The 27,206-nt window shown below is 42.0% G+C and overlaps 1 protein-coding gene across 1 annotated transcript; it reads left to right on the forward strand.

Annotated features, from left to right (window-relative positions):
* The first annotated feature begins 2,795 nt into the window (after positions 1-2,795).
* LOC146189260 (zinc carboxypeptidase-like) lies at positions 2,796-25,431 on the forward strand. The gene is made up of 11 exons (XM_084603234.1): positions 2,796-2,963; positions 5,129-5,204; positions 7,509-7,645; positions 12,216-12,303; positions 12,721-12,819; positions 14,849-14,947; positions 17,311-17,421; positions 19,054-19,150; positions 21,814-22,016; positions 23,283-23,367; positions 24,976-25,431. Exons 1-11 carry the CDS (start codon positions 2,860-2,862, stop codon positions 25,158-25,160), a joined length of 1,284 nt encoding a protein of 427 aa, XP_084459360.1. The 5' UTR covers positions 2,796-2,859; the 3' UTR covers positions 25,161-25,431.
* Positions 25,432-27,206: the final 1,775 nt, after the last annotated feature.

A 27,206-nucleotide genomic window follows, 5' to 3' on the forward strand; every position in this document is an offset into this window, starting at 1 on the left:
GTAGCTTCCAGACTGCTCCCAGAAATTTAGGGCGCAGCTCTTCATTCATTATTTTATCTTTATTTTTATCATAATGACGGTGCCGCATTTAGTGGACAGTGATAATGTGAGCAAACGTGATGCGCTGTGTTATCTAGCAATGCTTAGGCTGTCGCATTTCTGCAGTGTACATTCCACAGTGCTCCCGCAATTTTAGAGTGCAGCCCTTCATTCACTATTTCATCTTTATCTTTATTAATCTTTATTGATAAGGACGACCTGATGTCTAGAGGGGAAGGGGGCGGGTTAGGTGCCTGATCCTGCTTTTCGCGGCATCACCGTCGGCGTCGCCGTTGTCTTTCGATCGTAACCAGCTCCACAGCAAAAATGAATGGCACCATAGGATAGACGATCAAATACCAACTAGTTTCTCTTTTACAGCGCCGAAAATTCATGCACCCCTTTCCTTGACGCTCTATTCTATAGTGTCATTCTTTATTCGCTTCGGATCAGGCTGCGAGGGACGCCGACGATTTCGTCACTGGTTACTAGTTAGTTAGTTGCTAATTCTTCTTTTACTGTGCCGACAAAATAATGCACACTTTTCCTTGGTTGGTTGGTTTGTGGGGTTTAACGTCCGAAAGCGACTCAGGCTATGAGAGACGCCGTAGTGGAGGACTCCGTAAATTTCGACCAACTGGGGGTCTTTAACGTGCACTCAATCCGTCAGTGCACATTAATAACTACACATTCGAAAAAAAAAAAAAAAAAACGTGCGAGAGGCTCTCGGGAGCACCGCAGTTGGCACACTGGTCATTGGGTACAATAACCAATCTGGCAAGGCGCTGTCTCGGGGAGAGGACGGCCCAGCACCTGTGCCAGTAAAAATTTAACGGCTAATGTGGGACCTAAAGCGGTTTTATAAACCGCTTTAGGTCCCAACATCCCCATTGGGCTGGATGTTGTTTTGTGACCTAGAGTTCACTTGCTGTTGTACGCGGCTTCAAATTCACCATATGAGACAGATTTTGGTATCATGCGTGTCTGCCCGCCTTCCAGATCCCTTACGACTGATGTGCGACCTAACGCGATTTAGCTAGGGAGGCCCCATTTGGGCTTCAGGAGGGTTCGCCCCAAATCGAACGCTCTCATTTTCCACCTGCCCTCAAGTAAACTACAAGGGGACGAGTAGGGCAGCATACGGGTATGCCCGTTTTATTTGTCCCACTACGGCCGATGTAGGTCCCAGAGACATTTAAAATGGGTGGCCTCATTTGGGATCTGTGAGGACTTTCCCATAAAGGCACACATATAGGGTAAATTTGCTCTCTAAATAACCGACAAAGGACCCTTGTGGTCTTGATGCAGGAATGTGCCCTATATTAGTGGAAGCAACGCTCCTTTTGCTGCGACCCATGTAGCAGGAAAAGGGACAAACCAAAATGGTGCTTTCCCACTTTTGTCCCATTGGGGATCGATGCGAGTAATATCATTGCTGCCCCAGCCGACGTGCCTACATCAGGCCTACTGGGACCCCACATTTTGTGCTACCTGGGACAAAAGAGATCGCAAAACGCGAATAAAAATGCATGTTAAAGCGTTTAGGCAGCGGCGTATTCATAAAGCCAAGAAAACGCGCACTCAGCTACCACCACCTAAAGAAAATCCCCTTCACGAATCGAAAGAAAATTCACAAACGAAATAACTTCAAGCTGTGCTATCAATGGAAGAAATTGTACCTCCGAAATATTGCTGCTCGCAAAACATGCAAAGAAAATTATTGTTGCGACGCTTCCCGTAACTGTCTTCAAGGATAGCATAACCAGGGATACTAATTTACCGGAGGGCGAGAAAGCAAAGAAATTATGTAGCTAGATGTAGATAGGCTTGCCGTAACGTTTTCAAGATAGCAAGATAAGGATTCCAAAATCAAAACTCAGAACCAACTCATGTGTAGCACAATTTCTATGCTCCCGAATTTATATTGTGCTTTTATCTTCATCAATGCAACGTTTGCAACATTTCCTTCATGTGTTGTAGATATTTTACATTTAGCATTTTTCTGTTTTGTGTTTTGTGCACAGGTGTTTCATTTTTTTTTCTTGGAAAGCATTTGTTGACGTGCATTTTAATAGAAATACAAAAGGCTTCAAGGCAGTCATTTAATAAGTTATATAATGTATTTTTAGGATGTGTTAAAGTTGGCCTTTTTTCCTCGGTCCCACAGGACTTTGATTCCGAAGAAAGGAATCGACAAATAAGCAACCCATATTTCTAAAACTATTACAAGAGGCCGTGTAGTGCATCTTCTTTTTCCTGAAAATATATTATAGCGGTTTTCATATTAAAATCCAATTACTGTGATTTCAAGAAAACACTTGTTTTTCGCCCGAATTTTATCCGGGCGAAAATTGTCGGGATCTTAACGGTTCTAGTCTTGCCTTCGCATGCCGTCTAATTTCGGCACGATTGTCGCCTGAAATTCCGCGAACTGGCGTCGAGAATGTCCAAGGTTTCATAATGCTGAAATTCCTCACTCACGCGATTGATGGTATTTAATCGTAACAACCGGATCACGTAATGAGGACAACGCAATACAAAGAAACGTGAGTGGGAGGCGTGTTACAAAAGACAATTGAAGTGTCGTCATGGGTTGTCAGCACCGTTTAAAAGCTTTGAGTGGTTGCCTGCAATGCTCGATCAGATAGCAACCACCTGAAAACGAACTCAAGGTATTAGTGGGTAGCTACTGGCAATAAACGTCGTAGAGATAAAACGCTAGAAGCCCTTTATAAAGCCTTTCAGCCTGAGTCAAGATGCAGCTGCAAGCTCTTTCACAGAAGACTAAGCTCTCAGGAAAGGACAGCGTCGTACTTTGACATGGGGTACGCAAAGTTAAGAATTGCAGTTGCCCTTTTATTCTCACTAGCACTGTCGAGTGCTCTGCCGCAATCAAAGACAACCTTGCGTGTCGACTACACAGGGTAAGTCTTGAAATATTATATATAATTTTTCAAAATCTAAGAGTGTAAAACGTTGTTTGTCTGGTATTGTGGGGTTTCAAAATGCTTTACTTTATTGATTTTGAACTCAATTTTAAAAACGCTGTAAATTTTCGGAGACTAAATGAGTCCCATTTTGATCGCTACGATTAAAATAAAATGCTCTTCGAATAAGGTACTTTAGCAACAGACACCGTAGTAAGTACCTTATCACGTTATTTGAAATCTAGTTTGAAATATTAGTAATGCTCCAAATATATAGGAATTAACGTTTCTCAAGTACTTTTTTTTTCATTAAATAGAAAGTCTCCCAGTGCTTGAAACTGTCCAGGATATAATAGGCCGAATTTTATGCGATAATTTTAAATCTTATAGGACGAGCAGCTTGCACCACGAATGATATCACTGGATGAGGTTTATGTTTATTCATTGGAATTCATTTATTGGTTCGCGCTGCAATGTTTGATTGCAAACTTCGTCTCTATGCTACCCGTAGAAATCTCATTCAGGGCACTACGAATAGATTTAGCATCGCAGGAATCACCGCAATCCTCGAACATGCTCAAACAATGCTGTTGTATTGATAGGTAGCGCTTGATAGGAAGATCCTTAAAAGACACTTAGCCAACTGCTGTCTTATGGGCTCGTCAAAAGAAAGTAAATTTGATCGCACAAGCAACGCGGGAAAAACCAAACGCTAAAAGAGGCCTAATGAGAATAGTTGTATGAAGGGAACTCTCTTGAATATGTTTCGGCAGCATAAACTAGCTTCCCTTAGTCGCTTTCAGCTTTCAGCACTATAGCAAACTGAAATTGTCAGAAACGCTTTCAATCAGGGATATTGAGTTTAGTCCAGTTTTCTGGAAGTCGAATTGAACGATCGTTTCACTCAAGACTGTTCCAGGGAGAACACAGTATGTAGTCCATGGGACGCGAAATTAAAGCTGACCTTTACTTTCAACTATAGCATCCTCTTATTTTATCGTTTTGTACCAATAGTTCACATAGACGAATGTTTGCGAAAAGAAACACTTTAACATAGCCAGTTCAATCAAAAACCGTAGCTCTAAAATGTCGCCTGTGCGGAATTCCATTTCAAAACTTGACTGGCTGCAAGATGTGAAAGGTTTGTAGGAGATACCTTCAATGTATGAATACATTGGTATTTGCATATCGTTAATGAAAGCTGTGCAATTCAGCCGTACTTCTACAAGCGATAATTACGGGGATTGGGTTACGTTTCTTTGAAATGCTGTAATACCTCAACGGCATCGCAACAGATGAAAGGAATGTTTTGCCCTGGCCTGGACCTCGTGCAGTGGTTAGTGGGGTTATTAGGGTGCTGTTCAGTACACTGTAGAGAGAGTTCATAACTGTTATGCCTGCTTGCTTAACTGGTATTCATCGGCGTGAAAGCAAATTAAGAAGGGTGGTAGCAAGTTACTATTCGTCTGCTCCGCTCGTTCTCAAGCTTCAACAAAAGAGCAAAAGAGCGAGTGTTCTCTTCAGATAACACAGAAGTTCTACCACGCTGTTATTTTCATTCAGAGACTGCATCATACATGATAGCATGTATTTATCAGCCTCTGTTCTTCCTTGTCAAGGCGCCCTACTGAAGGTAACGTTGAGTTGTGTTGTCAACACTATAGCGAGAAACGTCCTCAAAAAATAACCTTTGAGAGCGAACGGAGATGAAGGTTACTTAAAAAAAAAGTACTTTAATACTGCACTGTTTAGTGCTTGTGATACTGACATTTCTAACAGCCAGGAATGTGAAGGCGGCAAAAATTGAAAGAATCATATTAGCATAGTTATAATATACGCTGACATGGGGCCTTAGTGTTAATTAGCTATTCCAAATATCATTTCGCTTACTAAACACTTCTTTAATGGGCTATATATCTTGATACTGTTATGTTTAAATAACACCTTTAGTGAAATAGAATTTATATTGGTACTCTAAACGTAAGGGATCAGGACTTTTGTTTATTGAGAGGTGAATTTCTGCACTTCATTGGACACTGGAAACAAGCCGTAGGAGAACCGGCCATCGAATTATATTAGACCGCTCTGTCACTATCATTTTCACATGAACAGTGTCTCTTTCATAGGTGAATCTACATATATTATATCCTGGTTTATTGCAGACACCGATTGGTATCTGTGGCTCCCACAACAGAGGCTCATTTTAGGTTGCTACTGGCCTTGGAGGAGCGCTTCAAGGTGAGTTATAATAATAATAATAATAATAATAATAATAATAATAATAATAATAATAATAATAATAATAATAATAATAATAATAATAATAATAATAATAATAATAATAATAATAATAATAATAATAATAATAATAATAATAATAATAATAACAATAATAATAATAATAATAATAATAATAATAATAATAATAATAATAATAATAATAATAATAATAATAATAATAATAATAATAATAATAATAATAATAATAATATAATAACATGAACGGTTCACAAAGGCATGATGTCACCAGAGCAGGATGCATGGCTCACTGCGCCCGGGCTACTTCACTTTTTTTAACTTTTTTCTAAGCTTTGTCATTCGCTTTTGAAAATAGGCCGAAATGCTGTTTAACCTAAGAAGATACTGGCGTTGATTTTTTTCGCCTGTGGAAGACGCAAAGATATCTTAAGTTTATTATTGAATCTGGGAGGGGGGAAGGGGGGGGGGAACTCTTTTCGGCTTAACTATTAAAAGTGGCACTGGCAATGAAGCGAGCAAGTATCGGAGATTTTCATACAACGAAATGTTTAAAATGTCTAAAGCTGTCGAGAAGCTATTGAGCCCGTATAGCACGCACCATGGCCGCTGTGCTTGAAGTACACCCTTTTCTCACAAGAATGTCCTGCTCGCTTCTTCAGACGCAGGAAAACAAAATTCGGGCATAATAATAATAATTGGTTCACAGGAAGGGAAATGGGCAGTGTCAGTCACACTTTTCCTGTGGATACCTGAACCGCGCCGTAAGGGAAGAGAGGAAGGTGGCAGTGAAAGTGGAAAGAGAGAGAAAGAGGAGCCGTAGAGGAGAGCAAAGGAGTAATTTCGACAACCTGGGGATCTTTACCGTGCGCGGACATCGCACAACAGACGGACACCTCTTCGTTTCGCCTCCATCGAAACGCAGCCGCCGCGGTCGCGATCGAATCTGGGCATAACAGAAAACTTGTTATTCATCTTTCAAATAAGGTGACATCATGGCAGCGTACATTCTATTGCCGGTTTAAACAGTAAACTTGTTATTGACTTTTCAGACAAGGCGACATCAGGGCAGTCTACATTGTGTTACCTTGTGTTTAAAAACATGGTGCATTTTTTCTTAAATGTATTTATAAGTGCAGACGTAGCTTCCTCTCTTACGAGCGCCTATAGATTAGAGATTCTATAACGCCGAAATAATTAGGTGTGGGCCTTTAACATGGCACCGGAATAAATTTGTTACCGTGAACGGGAAAAGAGTAGGTTACAAGTATAAGCGAAATGCGCGAAATGCCTTTATCAACTCTCACAGACTGTTTTTTTTACAAAACCTGCGGAGAGAGTCCTTCATGAATAATACCAATGTTTGGAACAAGTTATGGCTGCAATATAATTTCCACCAAAAGCGAAACTCACGGCACTATACGGTCTGTTCTGTGCCATCACGACACGATCGTAGCATGGTGACGATGGAAGGACCTTCCAACTAGGGAAGCCCTATGATTTGGGAAGAGGTGGAAATAAGAGACTTCTGGGTACTTTCAGCGTCAAGTTAAAAGTCCGCAATGTCAAAAAATTGCGAGGGTGCCTCTGACATGTTGTTATCTGCCACCGAATTTTTGGAGGCACGTCGAAACGCAGGTGCTCTGTTCTCTTTGGCTCCGAAAGTCGCTGATCATTTCTGGCGTAGACACCTGTTGTTTCCAGATCGGCGTTACATGTTTACGCGATGAACAGTGTGGGTTAATGAATTTCGTGACGCTAATTTAAATGTTATATGAAAGCGGAAATTCCAGCTGCTTGCTACATCTTCGAATATTTCAAAAACCTACCCCCCCCCCCCCCCCCCCGCCCCCGTAGCCGCGAACATTATTTTACCAGTCATCTCGCATGTTGTGGACAACATAATTATGTCGAAAAATGACCCTCAAGAATATATCACACATGAGGTGATATATTAATGATATATTAATAAGGTGATTTATCAATTATCACCATTACTACTACTGTTTTCACTTGCAGTACTACAACCAGTACAAAAACTGCACTACCAGAGATTGCATATATATATGAATCTCTCTGACATGCAGTATGGGCATATAAACCAGAGTAGACATATGGCGTATAAGAGTGGCAAGGGTCGCTCTTGGAGAAAATATCTAAAGCCTGGCCAGGCTGTCACGTTTATTATTGCTGAGACCTGCACTAAAGTCTGTCTTAGCAGAGATAAGAGGTGTCCGTAACTTCCCTGTGCTGCTTCGTCGCAATGCATGCTTATCTTAAACGCAGGTCGATGTCTGGCAGGAGCCGAACGGGTTCGGAGCGCCTGCGCTCTTGCGACTCAGTCCCGAAGTCGCCGACGAATTCGTGAACTTCGCATCACGGTCGGGAATGACCGTCACTACCACTTCCTCAAATGTTCAAGAGTAAGCCAATCACTGCTGTCATTATGGTAGACAATGAAACGTGTAGTAAAGTATGCACTGATTTTATTAGGTTTTGATATCTTGCCTATTTTCCACAAGCTTATATCCGAATACATGAAGCGAAATTGTCAACTGTATATATACTGCTAATCTTCGACGAAAATATATATATAAGAAAATGTCAGTATTTGAGCTGTGGCGCTTTTTAAATTTGAAATATAAAATGCTTTCATAACAGAAATTTTTCAAAAAGCAAACTGGGCGCCACTTGAAATTCACAGAAGCCTGAAAACTTCGATGATTTCTAAAACTATGCACTTTTGGCTCAAATACTCTAGCACCAAAAATTATTGTAAATATTTTAGTGAACTTCAAAACCTGTACTGAAGTAATGCGAAAGCTTTAGCGTTGCTTGGGCGCTTTCGATAATTTTTTTTCTTTTAATATATGTTACATCTCTTTTTATGGCTTTTCTTTATATTACTTTTAAAAGTAATATTTCCCTCAAAGCCCTCCAGCGTCGCTGCGCTGCAACATGGAAAAATGCTGGTTCGAGTCTTGCGCAGCCCCAATGTTTCCCTTATTAATGAGTTCATGAGGGCACTCGCTGGTTACACGTTCTATATACACCTCCTTTTAAAAGGTACCATACACGTCACTAATGAGATAATAAAAGGCTTTCTCCTTAAGAGACAAATGCAGAGCTTTTGCACTTAGTCTCATTACAATAATACGGCGAAGCAACCTTTAGGTTCTTTTCGTCCCATTTTTGATGGGAAAGCACTGCTTTTCCGCTCAATCTCGACCATGCATCTTATATGAAGTCTCCGTCGAGCGCAACGAAAAGAAAGTGTGTCGAAGCGGAGTGGTTGTGAATCCAGACACACAGGAAGCGAGTACGGAACTTCGCCACTATTGCCGCAGCCGATAACCCTGTGCCTTAAAATGCAGTTGTATCTCGGGCTGTCCGTTGAACATCTTCGTCTTCAACAATTTCCATCTTGGTGCGAACATGCGCGTACTATTCGGTTTAGATACGTTAAACCCTTATAGTTTTCTGTCCTATGAGTTATGTGGTTGCTTGAATACGCGTGCTCGGAACTGTTCTCAAACCGAAAGCTTTACTAACCTAGTGGAGCCGAATTTCGCCGCCGCTAGAAATTTGACCTTCATTTGACCGCAGCTGCTCTAGAGCCTTGGCAGCGCGTCGCGTGATTCGCAGCGCCTAGCTCCGCCGCAGCCTCCGGTTTCTGCAGCTGTGTGGACGCTTGCCACGGGTATTCTCCGCGCGCCTCGCGATAGGCCCCGCTCTATGGGGCACACGAGCGGCGCGCCTACGCGCAAGATCTTATGCTGCAGTCGGTCTGCGCATGCGTGAGGCGTCAGGTGCGAACTGAGGCACGCGCGGAGTGGATATCAGTCCATGTCATATATTTCAGCGGCGCTCACTGCGCGCTCGCGCTGCCGCCGGAAGACGTTCGCCGGTTTTTGGCTGGCTTGCACTATTGCAGTTCTTGTATCCTAACGATTTCCGGGACTACCTTTCGCACTGTATCTGCGATTTCTGTTTGCGTTTGTTGACATCGCTGGTGCCGTACGTAGAAAAGTGCGCACAGTAAATTGACAACAGCGAGTGCCGCCGCTCCACGGCGGCACTCGCTTTGGCTCGGCAGACAACAACAGCTTAAAAATCAATACGTTTAGGAAGATATGTGGAGAAGGTAGCGTCTGAGGTTCTGCCGGGAGCACCGCGCACAGCTAACCGCTAGGTTTACGGCAAGCATTGAATATGCGAAATGTGCCTTAAAATCCTGGTGTTGCAATCGCACTGACAGCATCGAGCGTGTGCAAAGGCGATGGAAGTCGCTCCGGGAAAACCTACAAGTAGCAGTCAACTCTTTCGGCTGGTTTCAGCCTACGAAGTCTTGCAACCACACAGTAGCGTGCGCGCCAGAGAAACTCCATGGAGATGCGTACATTTTTCAGCGTTTTCAGGGCGTGGCACTGGGTCTGTAGGCGCCTCGCTCGTGCGCCTCTAGAGCGGCTCGCGGAGTGGGGTCTTGATAGGAGCGCCGCGCTCACCTAGCTAGTACGAAGTTGAACATACACGAGACAAATCTTGGGCTGTGTCCTCTGGTTGTTGTGCGGGAGTGGGAGGGTTTCAGCCGTCGTTTGCAAGCGGCGTCTGAACACAAGCGGGGATTTTTCTCAGAGAGCTGCTTCACTGTAGAGGGTCCGGAATGCCAAGCGCGCGAAGCTAACATTGGAGACTTAGGAAAAGCGATCCGTTCGGCTCACAAACCGCCCGCAGTGGATCCACAACCGTAGAAAAAGGTAGGCTTTGGCGACATCTGCGACAGTACGAACGGCCGTAGACGAGGAAGTGAACGAACGGTCGGTCAACTACGCCATTCGAGTGGAGAGCTGACAGAGTGAAGCCTTGCTCGTGGTCAACTCTTCATTTTGCCCCAAAACAGGGGAGCAGTTTAAAGTCCGGTTGCGCTGGGTTAGATGAGGTCGGCGGGTATCCCTTGGGATCGCGGGAAATCGTTTGACGGTACCACATGCGGAATGCATGAAAGTGGGTTCTGCATAAAACACCGGTGCACTTCGATGCTTACAACGGTACGCTCATTGCGTTCGATATAACGCCCGGTCACCCACAGCCAAAGTTTTTGTTCGACATTCCGCTCAGCAGCGTTGAAACCCTCAATATTTGTCTGCGTACCGCACTGTTCTTATTGCGCAGAAAAGCTGTTGCCCATGCATTTTTGCTTTTGAAGAAGTATAAATTATGTACCTGAGCCACCTGAGCCGTGATGCTCAAATATTTGAGTGGCACCGTGATGCGATGCGGCAGCCACCGGAACTAAATACCTGATGCACTTTTGACAAGGTAGATGGCGCCTCTATGTTTTAATGCATTATAATTAAACTGCAGGTTAAGAGCGAGTCGAAATTGAGAACGATAAGATTGTAGGTGCCTTGTAAAAAGCATATAGGACATATTAAGTACAAGTTGGTTGGGGATGATAGAAAATGTGATTGGGTGATTGATTGCTTAATGTGTAAATATTGAGGTTTAGTGAATGAAACCAGTGTGCTGCAGACACATAACCTTGTATGTGCGCCGATCAACACGAGCGATGACCTGAGGCTGGTATTTGTGCACTGATATTGTCAAACAATGTAGTGCTGACAGTGTCAGACATTGTACTAAATTTGTGTAATTGTGGGGGGCTTTGTTTGAGGATGTGTTTTGTCGTGATGACGCTACTCGATCACCAAGGACAAGTCTGAAGACGGATTCCTAGAGGGCAGCAAAAAGCGCTTTGTAGGATTCAACTAGACAGTTGAAGCGAAAGCAGGATGCTGAGGTGCAAACATCAGAAACGGAATAGAAGCGCCGTAACTCTGAGGACGAAGAAAACCTGCAACATTAGACAGCTGCCGGTTATTGTATTTGGCCCTTAAAGCCCGGCAGGCTGAGCAGAAACATGAACATCGTTAAATAAAAGGCAAAGATGTGGCTATGATCAAAATAGTATTTGGGTACGAACAAATGTGGCAATGAGCGCGCACGGTATCGCGTCTAATCTTAAGGTGAGTCAAAAGAGTCCTTTTAATTTTTTTTTCTAGAATATGAGAAAAATGCGCGTTTCATCAGGCCCAAGCAGTATCTTCCTTATTTTGAGGCTGTAACTCTGGATGCATGTTAGGACGGACATTAAGTGTTCAGCTACTGTGGCAAGCATCTCGTCTTTAGCTGAAAGTTTATCACAGCGCTGTAAGTCTTGTCAAGGACTCCGAAAAGGACGTTGTTGTCACAGTCGTTGTAGCATATGCCTCCTCAACTTTAGGAAAACGCTAATATAGATAAGTATGGTGGTCCGAAGTCTGCGAAGACAGAAAAAAGCAGATTTCTTGCCGCTTTATGTAAGAAAACGCTTTCAAGAAGCCAACGAGAAATTATTATCTTCAAACTCGTGCAGGTGCATTTGTCACCATTCATCAGACTACGTTACTTTTTACTACATCCGCTCGGTAGTCAACAGCAGGCTCAGGAGAATGCAAAAGCCAGAATTACAGATATGTCACATAAGCTCTAAAGTTTGAATAGCGCACAAAACGACAGGGACTGGTGGCACCACGGTGCAGTACATATACGCGGAACCCTTTATACAGTCATAACATTATAAAGAGCACATACATTTGCAGACTGACGTCTCTGTTGACTTCTACGGCAAGGAAACTCCTAATCCGATTTTACAATATTACAATGAATGCAATTTATAAGTCAAAAAAGTATTTTTGAATCGAGTTTTACTTGTTTGCTGATTGGCTTCCATGCCGCTGCTTTTGGTGCGCAATACTGATGATCACGATGTAGCAGCCTGTGACACTACTTCAAGAAGACGAAAGAGATCATAAATATGACGTGTTAGCAAATATATTTAAATTCCCGATAAATCGACTCTCCAAATGCGAGTGCGTTAAATACACATACACAATACAACATTTCCATCATGTAATTTCAATTCACGTAATACATTGTTTTGCTTCTCTACAGGCTGATCGACAACGAACGGAAGGACATGCGCTTCACGACTTATTCCACAGAGAAGTCACTCTTCGACAGATACCTGAAGTATGAGGAGGTGTGTACGAGGCCCGCGTGCGTCGATTTTTTTCTCGACTTTATTCGGCATTTGTTAGGCTTCTCAAAATAGTGAACAAATTTTATTATTAGGAAAGACTTTCATTCTTACAGCATAGGTGGGACCAATGAACAATCTTCAATATTTACGTTACTACCTTGAAGGCGATCTTCTTTATCTTGCTTATTAACAATAACTGCGGTTCATACAAACAAACAAGAAATTAAAATTTCGCATCAAGTTAAACCTTTTACGCTTATTCATTTATTCATGCACCTGGCTTTTTGTATTAATACAATGTATAAAGCCAAGTGCCATGACAACTCTGAAAGCTTCTACCAATGCTCCCAGCACAGAAGAGATCTATGACTACAAAGCTCACCAATATATCAAGCTATGCTCTCCATCCACTTACAGCTGATGGGTGCCCTCAAGGACTATGCAAAAATTTACGACCACGTGAACTACACGTCCATTGGAAGATCGTTCGAAGGACGGGATCTCTTCGGTGTTCACGTGAGTGATTATACTACAGACACATGAAAGCATTGCTGGAGATGTATTCTAGAATTGAGGGTATTACAAAGAATACTAGGTTCGTCAACTAGTCAGTTATAGACGGCCGAAGTTTTATCATTTGTACTTTCTGGAATGGTGTATATTATCTTGTTGACAAAAGCACGCAGGAATTTGTGGGATTCCACACATCGTCGATACTGCAAGATTTGTTGAAAACACTGGAAATTTTCTAGTGTTGGCTTAGAATTGGCTTGCAGCCTCTGAAATATAAAACGAAATAACGGAAGTTTAGCTTTGGTTAGAACCAGTAAGAAGTGGTAGTTTAAGAATGGTTTAGCCGGGAACAGTCCTGTTATGCTGTTCGTTAAGTGTTCCTTTCATATTTGCCAGGCGAAAAGCTCGTAAAGTTCTCATTTTGATTACCAAAGCTAAATTACTTATATCATAGGTAAATATTGAAAGAACGGCTGTGAAACCCACTACTTTGTCAATGACTTTCATCTAATCATTTGATGTTTCAACCTGACAACGAGGGTTAATTGTTTAGAGAATATACATGCCATCCTCACAATTACTAGTGCCTCGGCATGAATTTTCTTATCTGAATCATATATTACCGCCGAATACCCTCACAGTTCAGCCCGCTTCTCACTACAATGCATTCGTTTTAAACTTTGTATCAAAAAGTAACTTGAAAATCATTGCCTCGTCCTTCCCCGCTGCATTAAAAATCGGAAGTTCTCTTCACCATTTCTCATTCTCGGCGATTGTCCAGCGGGGAAGTCGGCTGGCGCTAATAAAAAAAAACACGCATATTCTCAGATGCCAAAGCAGCAAGAAGAAGAATTTTTTTCTTGGTCTGAATTGCTCGTGCTCTTTATCGTGGTAGTAGTATATGAATATTTACTGTAATTAATTCAAATACAAAGAATTTTCTACCGTGAAGCATTTAACAGGAGCATCTTTACGACATCATGTAGCGAAGAAAGCCATAAGCATGTTTATCCGCCGCTCCGCAGATGTAGACAACAATTCGGAGGACGAAGCGATATCACGAAAAGACCTGTAAGCGCTCAATAAGCCGTGGCGTTTATCTCACTAGAAATAAATGTTTCAGGCGAAAGCCCTAAAAACGGGAGGGCAGTGGAGAAGTCATTGATGGCCACAGGTCTCAGAGTGCCGAAGGGTCCCGGTGAGATGCGTGGGGAGGTATACTGGTTACATAGAGTCGATTCACTCTCTATGGTAGGCACATGAAGATGGAAGAGAGCGCAGCTTAAGCGTGATTTATAATGCACGTCTCAAATGCGATGACAGGGGAAGAGGAGAAAGAAGGGGGGGGGGGGGCAAGCACAGCTTTTTGGAAGGATATGCACCTCATGGCGTTGCTGGTGTAGGTAAGTAGATTGTTCGGGTGTCACGAAGTCAGCCTGCAGGCAGTTAAGTTTGCATGATCGAGATCGAGCCCTCTACGAGCAAGAGCTCAAAGGATATGCCTCGCAAATGCTTCTAATCCGAAAAGGTACAGCGACGGCATAAATAAGTACAATACTGCAAAAATGCTGTCAGATGTGCGAGAGAGAGGGCTCCCTGCTAACAAAGCATTTGGAGAAAGAATGCACGGTTATCACTGGTCTAATAAGTAGGAGATATGCAAACACATTTCATTGCCGTCAAAAAATGAATGCATTTAAAATGCACTTGCAGATATATGGCGACAAAAAACGGTAATAGTTTTCCGTTCTCACACGTGGGCCGTCCTAAGAGTCTCTACCGATGTTGTTTTTAAATCTCTCTTTGTATTGACTTACACAACTACACGTAAGAAGGGCCCACTGAAGAAAATGAAATCCGTAGAAATTAAAACGCATTGGCATCGAGAAGAACGGAGTAAATGTGTGCCTCCAAAAGCTAGCCACACTCCCCCATTGGTTCACACTAAAGTCTCAACGCTTCATTGTATTTGCATGATTGCTCGTATAAACATGAACACTACTCAATATGTCTCTTACATGTTGCTTTCCAGATCAAGGCGAAGGAAAACTTACCCATTGTGTTCATGGAGTGTGGCATACACGCAAGGGAATGGATCGCTCCCTCTGCTTGCCTCTATTTCATAGATCAGGCAAGTACAGTGGTGCTGTTACATATGACTTGCATGAACTAGGGTGATGCCAGTGAACTGTAGAGAAAGAGAATTATATGGTAATCAAATGAACTTGGTGCGAATAGGCCTTTAACGCTTTGCGGTACTGAACCTACACTAGTTTATTTATTTTAGAAAACCTTTCCCACATTTTCTAATGCAGTTCTCAGCAAGCGGCTGCTTTAAATATTCGTGTTGCACGAGAAGAAGCAGATTATTTGTGCTTTACAGAAATATTCGCTTTGCAGAAGCAAAGACGTTAGTCGAACATTGTTAAATTTTACTTATGCAGCGATGTGGGCGGCTGTAAGATTTTTTTGTAATACTTTTTACTTCCTAAAATACAATACTGTAGTGAGCATTTACGTCGAAATAGCGTTCAGTGACCAAAAATATTTACATGGGTTTGTTTGTGCCTTTTTTGTATTACGGCTGAATATCCGCGAGTGTCAAAGTCCACGACCAGCGTGCCGCTCTGAAAGTAGTAGGCCAAGTTGGTTAGATTTTTAAAGACACAGTCGGAGCATCATATGCACTCCCACCTTTTCGAATTGCTTCCTGTAGAGCAAAATGAGGTGTTTATCAAGCAGCTGGACACAAAACGATTGATCTAATCACGAAAACAATCTCCTGTGTCTTGATATCTCAATTAAATGCAGTGTTTTATCTGCCTCCCAGTTGCAAGAACAGAGAATAAGTTTTAATCACTACCATGATGCTCATTTGCATGTGAAAGGTCTCACATTGTCAAGGAACTATGATCACATTACATATCACACATCATAACTAAAGAGGATTCTACAAAAAGGTGTTGATTTAATCGTTCACAGGTGTAGGATGTTGAAAATGGACATTAGCTTGAACAAAACCATGCATATGACTTTTTCAAGACGTGCTCCACTGCCTGCCTTTTCTTTAAACCATTAGCAGTGTTGTAATCAACATGTTGATTAAACCTTTGCTTGAATTTAAATACCTGGGTGTAATGCCTAGATCAGAATTATCTTGGGAACAAACATGTTTACTAGATGGTATCCAGAAGTGCAAAAATGCCTAGGTTTCTGTATCGCAATTTAAAAACCGTTCTCCATTCTCTGAAACAAAGACTTTGTTTCTAGAATTTTCGCTCTATTTTGGAGTACACATGCACTGCGTGAGATCCTGGAACCGCATCATTAAAAGCGAAAGTTTAAATTTTCCGGCACCGAGCTGCTCATTTTGTTTTAGGGGAATATAATAGGAATCTGAGAATTACAAGTGCGAAGAAAATTTTAGAATGGCAAGCGTGGAGTAATAGAAGAAAATGTCTCCGCCTTAAGTTATTACATAATAAACGTCACGATTTCACTGGTATCCGAAAATTAAGTTACTTTCAGCCCCCAAGCTCTGTATAGTACAGAAGAGACCACCCAAAAAAAGATCAAACCATTTCAATGCAAGACGCATTCTTTTAAACATTCTTTCTGTAAACGGTGGTTGATTGGAATACTTTGCTTCCTTTAGTGGCTTCTATATAATGACGTATTCGTTATAGCGCTGAACGCTTAAGGTTTTATTTCACTTGGAATCCCCTTTCATGTTACCTATTTTAAAGCAGTGTTTTAAGCATAGCTGTCCTTTGCGCAGCAATTTTTGAGGTGAAAACTTCGCACTATTGTAATGTATTGCAATGAAGAATTATCAGATTTCTTTGATGCACGATTGTATTTTGCTTAGTTATATATCCCCCCTTACGGCAATGCCTAACGGTATATGTGTAAATAAATAAAATGTAAATAGAACTAATAGAGTACCGCGGCAATAAGAAACCAAACTCGCAGGGCTGGTGCCAAATGTAGCATGGAAGGATTTGCATTTCTCTTCATGCATGCAAAGACGAATTAAGCAGTCCGACTCTCTCCTATTGAACTTCGCCAAGATATTGACTACTCAATCATTTAATTGACATTAGAAAATATAGTCATATTCACTGTCCCGAGCCACTGATGTTATGTTCTGGATCCTTTTTCAAGAATGCAGCAGGTAGCGCAAGAAAACATGCCATATCTACGCAATATCATTTATGTAAAGCTAAATCTCTGTCATCAAGGTAGCCTTCCGGTTGCGATGAAAGCTATGGTTTAGTGACAAGGAATATGGTCATATTTGCAAGTCCGTGAACCAATTACTCGCCTAATTTGCTACGCGCATCTGTTTTAATTACGGTGAAGAACTCCGTCATTACAATATTTGGAAAGGCAGAGGGTCTAATCATGTTTGTACTTTCACATTGTATTCAAGCTCTCTTCGTATATACAGAGGGTATGAATTTTCTAATGCATTTTGCTTTTTCCCTGGAACAGTTGGCAACAAAGTACGAGAATGGCACGATGGTCCGTCGCCTGGTGGAGAAGTACGAATGGCGTATTCTTCCTCTTGTCAACCCCGACGGCTACGTCTATTCTCATACTACGGTTAGTCAGCAGCAGAGCGATTTTTGTGGATAAAGGCTCACAGCTCGGTGCACTCGCGAGTGACCTTGAAATGAAAGAGGAGAGAGTTTTTGGCGCTCAGTTTCTTCCCGTGTACAAGATATCGAGTTCGCTGTCTTTTATCTTTAGCGCTATTATGTGCTAAAACAGTTACAGACTGAAAGTGCGCTTACTGCAACATTATGCGTATTATCTACTGAAAAAGGTAGTGATTCAGTATGCGTTGGTTCCGGAGTACAGTTGTACCTTTTATGCACCACTTTTCCTGCTTCAGAAGTGCATTTCGACTCAAGCTCGACTTGAAGGGAAAGAAAAGCAAAATCTTCGCATAGTATAGCCTAACAATTGGGCAATTCAAGTGACAGTTTTTTGGATGTACTCTTGCCTCGATGTCTTTTGCCTCGGCGTCGCAGTGGCTGTGACATCTTACGCTGTAGTGGCTCCAGCGAGAGCTCCGTTGATCTTTCTTCATCTCTGCGGCCGGGCACCGGTAACATGTGGGCAGGCATAAAGAAAAGGTTACAAAAAAAAACCTGTTTTCACCTCGTGGTGACGACACCCAGCTCTTTTCCTCCTTTATGAGACCATTCAAGCCTCTCTTATGTGTTTTGTGTTCCTCAAATGTAATTAGGTCTCTCAGAACAAGGATACCTTTTTGCAATTTGGAGTGGTGCGTTCTATGCCACATAGGCTTGCCAATGCTGCGTTACAGTGGGAACCCGCATCAGGGTGACAATTGAGGGCGCAGTATCGCGCGCTACACTTCCTTAAGGACATTTTTATCGGCTACGACATTGAAGGACGAGCTCCAATTCTTCATATACAGCATACAAAACGATAAAGACATATAAAGGTCATTAGCATATTTGTTTAGTGAACAAATAAATTCAGTCAGGCTCTCACATGGTGTTCACTATAGACCTAATATAGCCCAAGAGGTAAAACAAATGATAATAAATAAAATAAATGATAAGAGTGGTATCTTTTCTTCTGGAAATTTACAACTTTTAAAAAGACACCCGGTATAGTGGCTTATAGAAAGAGGAAACATTAGTTATTCTGCAAAAGAAGTGTGTCTCAGGAAAGAAGTTCCCTGACCTCAGGGGGCCGATATGTATGCCACTATACGTTGGTAACCAACCTTTTCATGTCTCTTCACCACAATGGTGTGTAAACGAGCTGAAAGGAAAATTTTCGTAGGTGCCTGAGAACTGCACAAAACAATATTTTTGAAAACTGTAGTGAAAAGATAGCAGACCCAGTTCACAGTTGGCCTAGGTATAAATCATCTGCTTTCTGTCATCTCAACCATCTCGTTTTGTTCGCGTGTGAGAAAATATTGCATATATAACCTTAGTCCCTCTATTTAATGCACAGTTAATCTATTATACCACAATAGTACAACAATGTAGTGCCGATCTCATGAAAAACATCAATAGAGTAATTATGAGGCCGCTTTATAGAAAACCTTTGTGAATACTGTTTCAAAAATATGTTTTGTGAGTAAAAAAAAACCTAGAAGAAAGTTTAACAATACTGCATTTCCTATCCATCTCAAAATGTAGAAGAAGAGTGCAAGCTAGGAGAGCAAAACATAACATTTTAAATTTTCAGGATCGCCTTTGGAGGAAGACACGTTCAAAGAACCAGTTCAGTACCGAATGCGTAGGGGCCGACGGCAACCGCAACTTCTACACTAAGGGCTTCTGCAGTAAGTACTTATTTATTTTATTTTATTTGTCGTTTGCATGATGCGCTTGTCGCAAATTACCACGCCGTCAGCTCCTAACTATTCAATATCTGTATGATTTGTTAAAAAAGGTGTACGAAAATAATCTCTACTTCTTACAGAAGCGTTCTGTATAATAAATTGTTTCATTGCATCGTCCTATTTTTGCTCAGGTCAGGTTCTCACGCAGCCCTCGAAAAGCTCCATAAAATGCCTTTTATTGACGTCAGAGCTTTTATAAGTAAACATCACAATATCTGCATTAGTCGAATAAATTCAAGGAAGTACGGTAGCGAAGAGTTCATTCACCATTAGTGTCTGCAAGCTGTACTAAACAAACGTGACTCCAACGCAAAATGCTATGTTACTGTATTCCATTTTTTTTTTATCGTCGTTTCAGTCCCTTACTGATTACTCGCTCCATGCTGTAGTGCTTCTTGTAGAAACAACCCATTGGAAGGCTAAACAATACTTCTATACATCCGCCGTAAGTAGCAGACCAGATGAAAGACTGCGCCTAAGGCGAGGCTGTCTGGGCTTGTTCAAGAGCGCCCATATGCGTTCACAAGCGGCGCTCCTTGCTTGTTGCTCCTCCCCTCGGAATTGATCTCTTCTAGCTTCAACGGGCCGCTGCACGGGCGGACGTCTGATGCTGGCAGGCACCACTATTCATAGTCCAGAACTATACTACTTTAACGTGAAGAAATCTTTGATCTATTGAACGATTAACTGTCTTAGAGGAATATTCATTAACTGATCGAAATTTCACGATTGCTGATGAATATTTTGGTTCACCGATTAAACTACCCCTCATTAACATAGAGGGTAACAAGGAAAACGTGATGCAATCAGTTAACCGTGCAGCTAGATTCCAGAATGAGACCTTAAGCAGAGTGTCATTTGGCACCCTCCGTTTAGCGCTACGCGACCGTGTTGCTATAGCCTACTGTGGACTGAGAATGCAGCAAGAAACAAGCCTGTAATTGCTAAAGGAAGGAATGACAACCTTGGTCGTTGGTATCAGTCAGCCATCTTATAGCTCCATTATTTCGGTCTCCTGCCGCCGTTGATGTATGCGTTCCGACACTTGCTCTAGCAAACCGCGGTATTTGATCGACTTCAAGCCAGCTGGTTCTTAACTCGTGTACCCAGACATGGTGGCTTTATACTTGTAGATAGTATAAGCCGGAACTTTTACTGAACAGCTCACTCCAAGAACTTGTAAAAAACAAAACAAAAACGCGTGTTCTGTTTCTGTTTGGTATATCTTTGAAGTGAAATTAAGCCAAAAAACGTCAAAATGGAATGGTTTATTATGCCTTGATTCGAGGTTTTGGACGAGTGGTGGCCTGTGCATTCTGTGGCACATAGCTTTTTTATTTCGTAATGTGAAAGCATGCTGCTTGTTACACGCAAATTAATAGTGTAGAAATAAAACTGACATATCATTGAGCACTTGGCAGTTGGCAGTTAGAGAAGGCAATTGATATATTGAACATTATGGGGGAATATACGCAGCGTACAACGTACGTTTACATTAGGTAGCGAAATACTGGAAGTAGTAGGCGAATATGTCTACTTAGGACAGGTAGTAACCATGAAAAGGAAATAACAAGAAGAATAAAATTGGGATGGAGCGAATTTGGCAAGCACTCGCAGATTTAGACTAGCAGCTTACCGGTATCGCTGAAGAGGAAAGTATACAACAGTTGCATCTTGTCTGTACTCATTTATGGGGCTGAAACGTGGAGGCCAACCAAAAGAGTTCTACTGAAGCTGAGGACATCCCAGAGGGCTATGGAACGAAACATGGTAGGGGTAACATTAAGAGATAGAAAGCGTGCAGAGTGAGTCAGAGAAATAACTCAAGTTGCCGACATTCTAGTTGACATTAAGAAGAATAAATCGACATGGGCAGGACATGTAATGCGAAGAGAGGATAACGGACGGTCGCTGAGTGTAACAAACTGGATTCCAAGGGAAGGAAAGCGTAGCAGGGGCCGGCAGAAAGTTATGTGGGCGGAGAACCGGGCTAAGTGAAGAAATATTTGAGAGGCCTTCGCCCTGCAGTGGGTATAATCAGGCTGATGATGATGATGATGACAACGCTACCACACTGCCGCATGTTAAGCACAGCAAGTATTCAGTAGTTTGTTGCGAAAACAAATGATGATTGCGTGAAGTGGTGTTATAGCTTTTGAGTCCCATATAATATCCATGGCTGCTCGTTTGTATGATTGCTGATTGCTTTTTGAAAATTTTTTGTTGACTTGGCCCACTTATGTAATTCTAAATAAACCTGTCTATTCGCATTGGTATTTTTCTGAGGTACACTGAAGACAAAAAACGTGAAAATGGAAGTTGCTTATTCTGCACTTGATTCGAAGTTTTGGCCCAGTGGTGGCCAGTGCAGTCGGCAGCACAAGGCGAAGCGTAGGCTATTGTACTTCGTAATGCGAAAGCATGCTGCTTGTTACTCGCAAATGAAAACTGAAGAAATAAAACTAACATATCCCATAATAAATACTACTTGTAATAAAGCAAAGTGTCAGATTCCTGCGCTCTCGTGTTTGTAGTGGAAGCAAAGTATACCTTTCCCCGGTATTTGGCATTGCCGTTTCACTGCATGCGCACGTGTCTTGCAGGTAAAACAAGCAGCACCGACCCGTGCAAGGATACGTTCTGCGGGGCCAGACCTTTCTCGGAGCCTGAAGTCCGTGCTATTAGAGATGCTGTTCTGAACGTTAGGGATCGCATTGAGTTCTTCTTTTCGGTGCACAGCTTCGGCCAGCTCTGGATGTTCCCTCATGGCTACGACTTAATTCGCGTTCCCAATTACGACGAGCTGGTGAGTTCACATTAACAGTAACGACGGGAAATTACAAAATCAACCTCACAATCGCCAAATCCGGCGCGAGAAAGAAAGGAATGCCAATTTAATTTACGCTCAAATAAAATATTTGATATTCTACCTAAAGGGAATGCTCTCATTCGCAGTAAAAATGTTTTTACAGGGTACAACAGAGGATAGTTGTGTCAATGATGACGTGAGGTAATCAGGTAACTTACGTGTTCCCCTCCTGCGTGGGCCTCTAATGGGTGGAATGGTTGTGGAGAGCTGAGTTCGTCATTTTGGCGTAGGTGGCATTCGTCAAGGTGTAGTGGGTGGTGTGTGGTATTCATCGACAATGAAGGCGTCCAGGGAGGGTGCGGATGTGGATTTAGGTTTGCTAATTGCGGATGCGCGTCCTCCCAGCAAATGATGTGTTATGGGCAGGGTACTGGTGCTTCATCGGCGTTGCGGCTTCGTCAACAGGGGCGAATTTAAGGGCGACGCCTTCAGTTTTGTGAATCGTCAATTTGGTCAGAGTGAAGAAAAAATCTCGAGCTAGTTGGTTCATCACAGAGCAAAACAGCGCAAACTTCACAACGGACAGAGAAGGGCAGACGAGACACAGCGCCTGTGTCTCGTCTGCCCTTCTCTGTCCGTTGTGAAGTTTGCGCTGTTTTGCTCTGTTGGTCAGAGTCACACTATCGCAGAAAAACTACAATATGGTTCGGTGCACTTTATATCGGCGCTTAAAAAACTGTATGAATCTCTGCGCAAGGTGATACCTTCAAGACGTTTTAGAGAAGGGTATATATTAACAACGTCTTAACTAACAGCAGATAGGTGAACCATGCCTGCGTTGAATATTTCTGACAGCTCTGCCCTGAGACGTGAAGTAATAAGCTATTTGACTATTTCTATTTTCTACTTACGGGCATCTCTGCCGTGCTTTTTTTTTCTCCGCTCGCAAAAGGCTGCTAAGTGACACTCAATACCGAAATACTTTTCTCGCGTAAAGTGGAAAATAAAACTCCTCCGGTCTTTTACAAGGGACAGAAAATTCTTACATTATCTAGTAATCATCGTTTCTCTCACATTCCCTTCGAGAACAACTACTACGCTTCGCTTCAGTCGTAATTTCTTGAAACGGATATTAATATTGCTGAGCTTCTGAGTGCAAAATAAGAAAAAAATAAAATGTAGGATAGTTGTTGTGTTATGGAGAACAATTTTGTGGTGTATTTTTTTTTAGTTCTGAGCGTACGATTGTTTTATTTGTTTCAGATGAACATATCCCTGAAGGCTACTGAAGCTATTAGAAAGGTTCGAAACACCCAGTTTGATTTTGGACCAACTGGATATACATTATGTAAGTGCGGTACAGTGTGACGTATGAAAACATTTATGTTCCGGCGATACACAAAATTCTTTCTATGATTTTCATTTTTTGTCACTAATATAGTAGTCGCATGCTTCATGCTAATCTGTAAAATAACATTTGTGCACGCAGGAATAATTGAAAGCACTTCTGAAATATACAGGCCCGCAGCTGACGCTGTAGACGAGCAAGAAATATTTTTTTCTGAATCGTCCTGACAGTTAGCAAGGTGTTGTTGTAGAAAACTCTTAAAAATTCGGAGACTAAAATTTGAAAACATCAGTAGTGGTACTTATTTTAAGTAGCCACCATTTACTACAAATATGGTAGCATCCAGATTTGCCTGCCTGCCCTATAATATTGCTATAATTGCCAGAACGTTCTTTAAGAAACAAAAATGAATCTTGACAGGCGCTCTCTCTTCATTGATTTGGACTCTCGGCCTATATCACCCATGACAATTACTTGTGCCTGCTTAAGTCATGAAATGCGCATTTACGGGCCCTGATGTACTTTAGAATTAGAATCAGCAGTTTAGAATTTGTAGCGAAGCGTTGTAAGTGGTTGGCAAATATGTCTACTTAGCACAGGTAGGAACCGAATATCAGGACCATAAAGGACATATCTAGGAAAATGAGACTTGGATGGAGCTCATTTGGCAAGTACTCAGAGAATATGACTAGATTACCGATGTCGCTAAAAGAAAGGTAAATAACAGTTTCATATTACCGGTACTCATGTGTGCGGCTGAAACACAGAGGCTAACAAAAATGTTGAAGAAAATTCAAAATGCTATTGGACGAGAAATGGTGAGTGTAACATTCAGGGATAGGAAGCCTGTAGTGTGGGTCAGAGAAAAAAATAGAGTTATTGACAGTTTATTGCAAATAGAAAATACATGTGCATGAAAAGGACGTGCAGTGCGAAGAAAGGACAACCGATGGTCGCTAATAGTAATGAACTGTCTTCAAGGGAAGACAGCGTCGAAGAAGGTGGCCACAAAATGAGATAAATGAAGGAAGATGGGAGTGGCTTTCGCCTTGCACTGGAAATAGTCCGACTGATAATGATGAGAAAGATATGTGTTTGTTTACTTGATTCCGTCGAAAGGTGTACAACGATCCATCTGGGAAGCAGGCTCGTTAGCGGCGCTAAGCATTCTTTTGGATAGGATGCAATACTTTTGTTGGCCTCTTTGCTGGAAACTTGGGCGAACTCAGAAAACCGTCGCTATCTACTGTGAGGACGTCATTCCTTTAACAAATAACATGATCTCAAAACGTTCACCGCTGTCTAGCATCATATTGAGTTCATTATTCGCAGTTCTTTCTGAACAATGTTTGCCTTAATGCAAGGAGGTGTAATTATTTCATGCATAAATGAAATATTCAGAGAAGAGATGTACGCTGACAAATCTTGGTGCAAATTTATGAACTAATGATGATATGTTACACAAGGTACAGCCAAACTGCAGATGCCCAATCAAATATAAACAATAACTCCTCCCTGAAAATAAAGGAAATATTTGTCATATTCGTGTGGCGCGTGACATGCATGCATAAAAAATGAGATATCACTCTTGGATTCACAACCTTTCAGATGAAGTAACCGGAAGGAGCACGGATTGGGCCTATGACCATGCGGGCATCAGGAAGGTGTTTACCGTTGAGCTTGAACCATCATGGCGGGTGCCTGATTGGAGGAAGGGTTTCATGCTACCAGCAAGAGAGATACCCATGGCTGTCAAGGAAGCATGGGAAGGTCTCAAGGCCGCCATCGAATAAAACAGACCTGTATTCATTTCTCTTTTGACAGTTTTCCAAATGATTAACGTTATTTCTGCAGCCTGCAGAAAACATATGCAATCCGAACATCATGTTCCAGCGGTTTTGAAATTCTAGATAATCTGAAATCCATTATGATTACTACCATAAATGCAATGAGAACATTAAAACAGCCACATTATAAAGGAGGTCGAGATTGGAGTCAAGATATTTAACAAAGTAAAATTATTGGCTCTCTATCCCTGTCTTAGAATACTGAATAAAAACAATTTCAAACTAGTTTCCTTGTTGCTGGCTATTTTTGCTACAAAGCTGCGACAAAAAAAGAGCAGATGCATCGTCCACATAGGTAATATCTTTGGAGTGGGCAACTTGTAAGTAGACTGTCTTGGCGTCATTTGAGCACTGGCGTGGCCACGGCTCGTGGAGATCGCTGCTGGATCATAGAATAGTTAATATTTTCGCCGCCTGTCAGTACGCAGTTATATGCCAGTTCAGAGGAACGGTTGATCGAAGATGCATGTTTCCATCGCCGCGCTGGTCGCTTTGCTGCAGCTGCGCGTTCACTAGTACCTTTAATTGTTTTGCGGCACCAGAAACAGTCCACTCTCAACGCGAGAGACATGGCTTACATTTGAACGAAGCTCTTTAAACTACCACTTTGGCTTATTGAACATCAATCTTCCCAAAAACTAGAGTGAGAGAAATCTCTAATTCATTCGAAGACAGCTTTTTCCTCTGCTTGGACATTTCTCAAAAACAAAAAGAAAACATCTATCCTTCGAAGGTATGCATGCACCAAATACTGGAGTCGTCTAGTTGTCATCTCCAGCTCATATTTGTCACTGGTACTCGATGAAATGCGAGGGTTGCACTGAATTCTTAGTCAAAAGGATGTGGGTCGAAATATTTAACGGTAAATATCCACAACACCTATTACACCCCGGGGACCAACCCGCAAATGCACTCGCCAGGTTGCCTGCTCCGCAAATGTATGGAGCGAGATGTTTCAAGATATTTGTTGAAGAACACCTTCTCTACTTAAGGGAAACCCTCCGACAGGAACTACACAAAGTACAACCAGGCTGACACCACCAGGCTGACAATTTTCATGCAGGGCAAATGTCATTCCGGTCCTTTTCATCCGGTCCTGTTCCACCGCCATACATTTAATCCTCGCAAACGTCTTTATATCATCGACCCTCCCAACCTATCTCTTAATTGTCTGGTATTTTTTCGTTGTCCTTAGTTTCCATACGCGCGCATCCGTTAACTTGCCTTCTTATTATATCATGTGCCAGTTTCTTCTACCCGATTCTGACTACGATGTAACTAACTAGCATTTGTTCCCTGCCCCTGCTGCTTTCTATTACGTGTAGCATACTGTTCTCGCTGAGCCTGAAAGTCGTCGGCTAATTAGGTTGGAGAGGAAGCGCAAAAGGAGGAGTCAAATTCCTATTGACATAAAATTTTTAGTAGTGCTTTATGAGTGCGGCAGCCAATGGAACTAAAGACCTTATGGTTGATTGAAAAGGTAGATGTCGCCTACGCATTCTAGTGCATCATCATCAAATTGCGTGTCATCAAAGGGCGTGTCGAAACTTACGCCGAGAAAATAAAACATGCCTTGTACAGAGCACACTGATAGAGTATTTGTTGATCAATTGGGGAGGGGGGGGGGATTAATAGTTTGAATGTCGTTTTGTTGTTTAGTGAGTAGTGAGTGGTGATTAGTGAAGGAAGCCACCATGGTAGGGAAAATAATCTCGAGTGTGTGTTGCTGAATTTGAATACCAGACATGGCCTGTGGTTGGTTGTAGTGCTATGTTTTCTGACATTTTACTGGATCCGTATAACATTGTGGGGGCTTTGTTTAGTGTAAGGTTATCGATTGGAGAGGGCAAGTGATGCGATCTGTTAACTGATTAGAAAGTAGTAATTGGTGATTTGGGAATGAAACCATCGTTATCTAGAAAAATAATATCGTACGTGTGCCACTGAATTTTAACAATAAGTGTGGTGACCTGTGGGTGGTACTAGTGCGAC

The sequence above is a fragment of the Amblyomma maculatum genome, chromosome 5 (genome assembly GCF_055883805.1).
Source record: "Amblyomma maculatum isolate TAMU_Amacu chromosome 5, ASM5588380v1, whole genome shotgun sequence".
Lineage (NCBI taxonomy): Eukaryota > Metazoa > Arthropoda > Arachnida > Ixodida > Ixodidae > Amblyomma > Amblyomma maculatum.